Source organism: Propithecus coquereli, unplaced genomic scaffold (genome assembly GCF_000956105.1).
Source record: "Propithecus coquereli isolate 6110/MARCELLA unplaced genomic scaffold, Pcoq_1.0 Scaffold178, whole genome shotgun sequence".
NCBI lineage: Eukaryota > Metazoa > Chordata > Mammalia > Primates > Indriidae > Propithecus > Propithecus coquereli.
In genome coordinates, this window is record NW_012142523.1 from 4,672,934 (window position 1) to 4,681,663 (window position 8,730).

Here is an 8,730-nt window from a genome sequence, read left to right on the forward strand (position 1 = left end):
GGTTTAATGATCCCATCACACCAAAAAATTCTCACATGCCCTTTTACAGTCAGCCTTTCCCTCCCCGCCAGCCCCTGGTGACCACTGATATGCATTCTGTCCCTATAGTTTTTCCTTTACCAGAATGTCATATAAATAGACTCATACAGCCTTTGAGTCTAGCTTCTTTTCCTTAGAATAAAGCATTTGAAATTCCTCCAAGTAATTGTGTATATCAGTAATTTGTTCCTCTTTGTCGCTGAGTAGTATTGCATGATATGGATGAGCCACAGTTTGCTTATTCATTCCTGAATTTAGGGATATTTGGAGTGTTTCCAGTTTTTATCACCCTTCCCTTTTAACTCCTACTGATTATCCTGTAAGGCTGTGGTCCCCAACCTGTGGGCTGCCAACTAGTACCAGTCTGTGGCCTGTTAGGAATCGGGACACATCTTCATCATGTATTTACAGTCGCTTCCCGTCATGCTCGCATCAATGCATAAGCTCGGCCTCCTCTCAGATCAGCTGGTGACATTAGATTCTCACAGGAGCGTGAATCCTACTGTAAACTGCGCATGTGAGGGATCTAGGTTATGCACTCCTTATGAGAATCTAATGCCTGATGATCTAAGGTGGAGCTGGGGCAGTGATGCTAGTGCTGGGGAGTGGCTGCAAATAGAGATTATCATTAGCAGAGAGGTTCGACTGCACAATAAATGTAATGTGCTTGAATAATCCTGAAACCATCCCCCCGACCCCGCGGTCCGTGGAAAAATTCTTCCATGAAACTGGTCCCTGGTGCCAGAAAGGTTGGGGAACGCTGCTATAAGGCATGGCTCAACTATTTCCTCCCCACCAGCTTTTCCCAATGCCTTCCATATGCCCTTAGCACATCATATTACACTTGATTGTATATGGTTTTCATGAAGGCAGGAAAGCAAATTTGTTAGTTCTCTCTGTGCCTCTGGCTCTCATCCGTAGCATCTGCTGCAGAGCGTAGCACATACATGGGTGTTCAAGTAATAATTGTTGAACTGAGCATGCCCAGATTCCTTTTTCCCGAGGGTACCACCGCTTTAGGTTATTATCTGTAGAACTTGAGGGTTGTTTTTTTTTAAAGGTCAAATAAGTTTGGAAAATGCTGTATTCTCTATCTCTTAAAGATTATTCATGACTAAATAAAGGTTCTGAGAAGTCATACAGTAGAAAAAACATTTTAGCCTTGGTTTAATCCAGTGTTTCTCAAAATTTTTTAACATGAAATACCTAAACATATCCTGCAAAACTAATATTCCTGAAGAACATACTTAGGAGAAAAAATGCTAGAATCATTATAACTCAATTACATTTCCTCTGGTCCAGCTAGGAACTCAAGTTCGCATGTGAATTTGATGAAAGGAGATTTTTCTATACTTATACAGTTATTATATGCATTGGTGTATGATCTTCAGCTAAAGGTAACAATAGTTAGAATGGAGTCAAATAAACTCCCATCAAATTTTTGCCTATATGCCAAATAAACTTCTTCATATTGAACCTTGCCATACAGCAGAAGAGGGTAACCCAATAGCAAGATTTAATTCCTTTCCTTGTAAATGCATTTCTGAAGTTCCCTTTTCTGCTTTTCTAGAAGTTTGGCTGTAGAGTTCTGGTTTAGAATTTTAACAGTGTAAGAGATCATCACTTAATTGTATAGATGATTAGATTGAAGTGCAAAGATACTATGCTTGGTTCAAGGTATATGGTTGCAAGCCTAGGCCTAGATCAGAAACTGGTTTCTGAATTCCCATTTCAATGCCCTTTTCCTGATAACCGTTTGACAGTAACTTCTTTTATTAATAAAGTATTAGTTTTGTTGAACCTGGTAAACCAGTTCAAAGATTCCTTCATCTTAACTTTTACTGAAAGTTGTGGATTTTTTTTTTTTTACTCCAAGTAAGGAATAAACCTGATTTTCTCTCAGTAAGCTTATCCATCTTAAATGTTAATATTTTCCCCCTCTGTGAACCTGCCAGTATGTGCAATGTAAGTAGATAATATTGTAGCACAAAGTCACAGATAAAATAATTCTTTGTCTGAATTCCCCTGGAGAGACTCCTGGAGTATGTTTGTCTGAGAAAATACTTTAGCTTGAAATGGTTGGGCTAAGGGAAAGTTACAGGGAATTCAACATTTGGAATGCAAGTGGTTTTCAAGAATTCACTTAGGAGCTGTTTACTAACTTGTTACCAATTCACATACAAAAGAAAAAATGGCCTCAGCATAATTTGGCACTTTAAGGACTAATTACTTTTTTTTTCTTTGGTAGGTAGGGAAAAGTGGCAATGTACCAGCAGGCACTACAGTGGATAGTACCATCACACATCCGTCTGAGTTTGACTTTTACCTCTGTAGTCATGCAGGAATTCAGGTAATTTGGAAGCTGATCTAGATCTTTGACTTGATAGGGAGATATTTGCAAATTCAACAACTAGCTTGAGTAGACTTGTTATTAAACATTGTACTTAACTTTGTTAATGCTTGTATCCTAGAACTGTTGTAATCTTTTGGTCTGGGTATCTGCTTGTAGGTGTGCTAGGCAGAAATACTTCTGGGTTTAAGGAGTAGGTTTCAATTCTTCTCTCCTCTCAGGTGGTCAGTCCATGTTGGAAATGCATTAATCATAAAACTCTCTCTCCAGGGAACCAGCCGTCCTTCACATTACCAGGTCTTGTGGGATGACAACTGCTTCACTGCAGATGAGCTGCAGCTACTGACTTACCAGCTGTGTCATACCTATGTGAGGTGCACACGCTCAGTCTCTATTCCAGCCCCTGCATACTATGCCCGGCTTGTAGCATTTAGGGCAAGGTATCATCTGGTGGATAAAGATCATGACAGGCAAGTTTCTCAGGCACAATAAAGTCTCCTTCTATTTTAGCAGCATGTTAAAAAAAAAAAAAAAGAGCTATAGAAAACTTTTTTAAGGATTTAAACTTTCTTTTGGGGTTTAAATTGCAAGGCACAAATAAAAATGCATGCGCCTTTGAGATCTTATAAGGTGACTTTTGGTCCGAGAAGTGCTCAGGCTTGTTTATACTTGTATTGTGTCTCTAAAGGAGTCTAATTTGGAGCTGCCTGTGGTTTTCCCATAGAGCCAAATCATTTCAGTTCTGTTCAGGTCCTGGGTAGCTTCAAAAGGTGGACAGCACAGCTCCCTGGCTCCAGTCAAAGCAATCTCAGGCCTGTGGATTCCACTTCATGCAAGGGAGAAGCCCTGATCAGTTTACTTTGCTTTCAGTACAATCTGGAAAATACACCCCTGTGAACAGGGATGTGCGTGTGTGGGAGGGGGGCCAGACCATTCTCACCCCCAAATAGGGGTCTCAGGAGAATCAGAGAATCAGACATTTTAACCTGTTACTGAGCTACTATTAAATAGCTAAACAAGCTCTCTGCATTAATTTTCTTTTCCAAATGACCATCTGTGAAGTGTAGCAGTTTCTGGGCTCTTGCCCAAGTCTGAATTCAGCTGCTAACTAGTAGACATTCCACTGCAAGTCTATTTCTGTAAGAGTTGAAAATACACTATTATGGAAAATGCCCAGCTGTGGCTTTGTACATTCCATTCTGTAATAATGTACTTTCTTTCATTCAACATATTTATCGAGTATTGACTGTGTGCCCAGTGCTGTGTTATAAGATGAGCAGGATGTGTTTCTTGACCATAGGGATTTTGTGTTTTAGTATAGAAGACAATACAGGCAAATATACAACTGACAACCAGCCCAAATCAGTATAAATAAAAGTGCATTGGGACATCAGAGGAAAGGCCATTAGAGAAGATTTCATAGTTGGACGGGTAGCATTTCACTCTACAAAGAAAAGGAAAGAATTTTCCAGGCAGAGAGAACAATGGACAAAAAGGAAAGAAAGCAAGTGACATGTTTGTACAACAGCAAGTTTTCTTTGGCTGGAGCATATTAAAGGGGAACAGCGGGCATGAGGCTGGAAAAGTATGTTTGAGCAAAATTGTCTTTGTTAAATGTAAAAAGCTATTCCTGGGGTAGAATAGACAGGACTCAATAGTTAATTGGGTATAAAGGGCAGAGGAAAGGATGAAGTAAAAGATGACTAGGATATTGAGCCTAGATAATGAGAATTATAATCACTTAAGGAGAGAAGTCAGAAGAGGAAGGGAGATTAACAATTTCCCAAACCCTTGATATCATATGATATCTTTAAGAGGTGTGTTTAGAAGTTGTTGTTACCCCAAAAGACGAAAAGTTCGGAGGAGTTGTTACTTGTCCAAAGTTATATAGCTAGTGAGGGGAAAGCAAGAAGAGACTGGTGGCACAGTAACATTTTCTGGGTATCCACTATGTTCCAGCACTGTGGTAGGTACATAGATTCATTCATTCAATAAATTATGATTGGGGCTGGGCGCCGTGGCTCACGCCTGTAATCCTAACACTCTGGGAGGCCGAGGTGGGCGGATTGTTTGAGCTCAGGAGTTGGAGACCAGCCTGAGCAAGAGCGAGACCCCATCTCTACTAAAAAAATAGAAAGAAATTATCTGGACAACTAAAAAATATATAGAAAAAATTAGCCGGGCATGGTGGCACATGCCTGTGGTCCCAGCTACTCGGGAGGCTGAGGCAGTAGGATTGCTTGAGCCCAGGAGTTTGAGGTTGCTGTGAGCTAGGTTAATGCCACGGCACTCCCTCTAGCCAGGGCAACAGAGAAAAAAAGTAAATAAATAAATAAATAAATAAATTATCATTGGGACTCTGTTGTCTTATGTGCTAAGCACTAAGGATACAGTGGTGAGTAAGATGGGCAAAGTTGCCGCTTTCATGGAGTTTATATCCCAGTGAGGAAATCCATAATTACCCAATTAATAATTTAATTTCAGTTGTGTTTAGTACCATGAAAGAAAACTATAGGATTCTGTGAAAGCATGTTCCAGGTGGCCCAGACCTGGACTTTGGAGGCAAAGATTTGTGTCGGGAAAATGACATTTGACTGAGGTCTGAAGGACAAGTAGAAAGTACGGATTAACCAGACATAATGGGCAGTGGAAGACCTTATATAGGTACTGTTACAGGTTTGGGTCTTTGCAGGCATTATTTTATCTAATTCTTGCAACAGCCCATTAAATAAATTATATTGCATTTCTCAGTTGAGCAAACTGATGTTTAGAGATATAACAAATTATTTAAGGAGCCAAAGCTTGAGCCTAATATGTTCTTGGATCCAGTACTATTTGTGCTATTTGAAACACGTGAAGTTTGAAATGGTCTTCTGTTACATCTGGCTTTTTTGCTTTATTTTCTTTGCAGTGCGGAAGGCAGTCATGTATCAGGACAGAGCAATGGCCGGGATCCTCAGGCCTTGGCTAAGGCTGTACAGATTCACCATGATACCCAGCACACGATGTATTTTGCCTGAGAGTCTCAGAAAAAGAACTCAACCAATTTGGCACCCCATGCAGCCTCAAAATGTTTCAAATACCTACCGCCTCTAGATAGAGCCAAGTTGACTTCAGGTGGTCTTCTACCAGCAGCTCGGAATAGTTGCACTGAATCTATACTTTGCAGCACTGTCTGATGCATCAACAAAATTGAGCCATTTTTTTAAAGTAATAGATACTCATAGATTATCTTTTCTGATGCACTGGACTGAATTTTTACCTCAATGTGCAAAGGCTGATCAGCCTGAACTTTCTAAAGGACTTTACAAGAAAGGTTTCTATGGAATATTTTGCTAGCTGTGGTGTTCACCGCATCCCTCTAGTCTTATAAGAGAAGATTATTCCTTTTTTCTGTGTTCATTGAGTGGGGTGTATGCATAAGTGGGAGAGAAAAACCAAACAATCTACTTCAGTTCAGTGTAACTATTTAATTGTGTGGGTCCATAGACTTTTTAATGAAGATTTCTGACTTCACCACTGTAAATGCCTTTAACAAGCGTTAAGTTTTAAAAGTTTTACAGAGTTTTATTAGTTTTACTACTTTATCTTATTGATCTCTGCAGACTTGTGCTGGTGCAAGTACAGGCTGCCAGGCAATTGCACTATATTTGGCTGCAGATTCGAATAGGCAGTTCTCTTATTTGGTCGACTTTTGTGAATGTGTGACATAAACAGATGTAATGCATGTCACAGTGACAGATAACACTGCCATGGCAAAAGTACTCACGTTTCCCCCTATTTGGAAAAAAAAAATTAGCTTTTAGTATTTTTCCAAGTTTTCAAAAGTGCCCATTTTATGCTGCTGTGTGGTTTGTTAGATCTAAATGATTTTTAAACTTTTCTCATAGAAAGTTAACTTTGGCAATAAACATTTTTTAAGGTCCCTCCTCTTCCCTCCCTGACAATGTAGTTTTCTAGATGAGATTTCAGTATGATTTTATCAGCTATTTCTTATATATCATAATCTGGCAATTTCTGAAACTGGTCAGAAAAGACATATATTTCCATGCCTTTTTAAAGAATTATTTTTACCTATTTTATATTCACAATTGGTGTCCTGTCACTTTGTTTTAAAATAAGCTAGAACCAGGATGCTTCCTTACTGGAAAGGCTTTGCCAGTCCTTAAGGTACATTGAGTGATGCTGCAACTTGCAAAAACTTACCAGCATTAAAAAACTTTTTTCCCTGGGAAACAAGGTTACTCACACAACTACTTGTGGTGCAAATTTTTGCTTCTCTTTCAACCTAAAATGTACTTGGTGGGTTTTCCTTCCTTTTATTAAACTAAAACTTGTAGAAAAGGTTGATTTTTCTTAGTAGATTCTGGATTCCACTCACAGGGAGATGGGATTCCTTTCTTGTCCAAACAAAAGGAGTTGATCTAAAGCAAGCATCAGTTAAAAATGTAGGAGAAAATGTATTCTGTACGTAGTGTAGATAGATAATACTTTGTGAATGGACAACAGTTACATAGAGTGTTGGTAGTTCCAGCCAGTGTTTCCCAGCCCAAATTTCACTGACTCTATCCTCTATTCTCTATCCTGCACCTCAGGAGTGAGAGGTGGAAAAGGGAATAAAAGGCCTAGAGCCACGCTTCATATGGCTGATGAAGGTGCTGGGGAAAGAGACAGACGCAAAGTGGGGAAAAACAATTTTGCCACCTGTCTGGAACTGTTCGTGGGGAAACACTGGATCTGATGGTGAAGGGTGTTTGCTTGAACTCATTAGCCGGTCCAAATCTCATAAACTAGCCTTCTCAGAATCCCAGCAATATAAAGCACTGTTTTTCTTCAGTCGTTTAAACGAACTTGTAAATATATTGAAGTTTACATTTCCACGTGCTGTTGATCAGCGGCGCCACCAGTGTTTGCGCCACCAGTGTTTGCTGAGACTGGTCTCCGAGAGAGTTTTATAATGTCTGTTGAGTCCTATAACTCATCCAGATGAATGCAGACATCCTTAATCTCTGCAGACAGTAGGATGAAAGCAAGTTCTGTGACTGAAGCACAACATAGGCAGGAGTGAAGAGATGGCAGATGTTAATTTCATAAGATTTTTCCTTTTTTTGCAAATACCTCACTTGGATAATACAAATCAGGACATGTTGGTGAGGGGCTGGCATGCTGCTTTTATTCACACTTGTTCAGGGAGAGCACAGAAAATACCCTTCAGCGTGGCCGCTCTGGACCCAAGAGGAGGAAAAATGGAAGCTTTTTTAGGAGAAGGAGGACTCGCTGGAGTCCAAGATGTGAAGAACTCTTGGTGGCTGGCTGGCTGGCCAGCGGGCCCCACACCTGCACTTGAGTGCCTCGGGCTTGCTTGTTATTAACGCACAGAAGAAGCGTCACTTCTCACCATCTCCTGGCTTGTATGGAGCAGGGAGCAAGGCGGAGTGCCGGAAGCCTTGATTCGCTTGCCTGCAGTTGGGCTCTATGCTTGACCTTGAACTATACCGTTTGTAAGACCTCAGTCAGCCCCAGGACACTGGGGCAAATCAATGTGGTGGTGGATGAAAAGCCGGGAGGCCTATATTTATAGGAAAACAGTACCGTTAAAGGTGCAATGCTGTCATTTTGGATGAAAGGAAAGAAACATGGGAGAACTAGGATTATTGGAAAAAAACTTGCTGAGGGGTGAACCTTTAAGAGGTAATCACTGCAGAATCAGAGTTGCAGCAATACTATTGCAAGCAAGTCTGAATGCCTAGTTTTACTTTAATTTGGCTTGACAATTTGAACAGGTAACCCCCTTGGGACTGACTGAATTGTTATGCATGTGTCAATCAATGGGAGGTGTGCATTCTCTAGAAGTAGTTTTAGGCTGTTTGGTTGTTTGTTTGTTTTTTTCTTAAAAAAAAATGCAGCCTGTTTAGGCACTGTCATGTGGTGTGAAAGATTTAAATGTAGCAACGCTAAAGAGTAACAATTTGGGGGATAAGGAGTGGGGTCATTAAGGGAGTGGTGAAGACTCAAATGTTGAACCAGTTATGTTTTGTTGTTATTGTTAGCTGTTGAATTCTGAATGGTTTATAAAGTGAACTAGCTGGCTTAATGTAGCCAGAGTTCTGGGCAGGCAGAACATATTCTTACTGTAAATTCTATTTGCTGCTTCCAAAGGTGATGATTTTTAAGCAGGCGTGTTCTATATGGTCTGTATTTTAGGATCTGGTGCCCAGCCTGTATCAGAGCTTACCTACCTGGCTCAGCTACCTACCCTTCTCATGGGAAAATGTAATCCACTGTTTAACAAGGCTCACCCTCTCCACCCTGCCCTAGCGACCTTTTGTGGATGTGCTGTT

The 8,730-nt window shown here is 40.4% G+C and overlaps 1 protein-coding gene across 1 annotated transcript in view; it reads left to right on the forward strand.

Moving 5' to 3' along the window:
• The window catches only part of AGO4 (argonaute RISC catalytic component 4), a 53,492-nt gene extending 48,083 nt beyond the window's left edge, over nucleotides 1-5,409 (forward strand). The window contains exons 16-18 of the mRNA XM_012642348.1: nucleotides 2,288-2,389; nucleotides 2,660-2,859; nucleotides 5,301-5,409. Of these exons, the coding sequence (XP_012497802.1) occupies nucleotides 2,288-2,389; nucleotides 2,660-2,859; nucleotides 5,301-5,409 (411 nt within the window). The remainder of the gene's footprint in view (nucleotides 1-2,287; nucleotides 2,390-2,659; nucleotides 2,860-5,300) is intronic.
• Nucleotides 5,410-8,730: the final 3,321 nt, after the last annotated feature.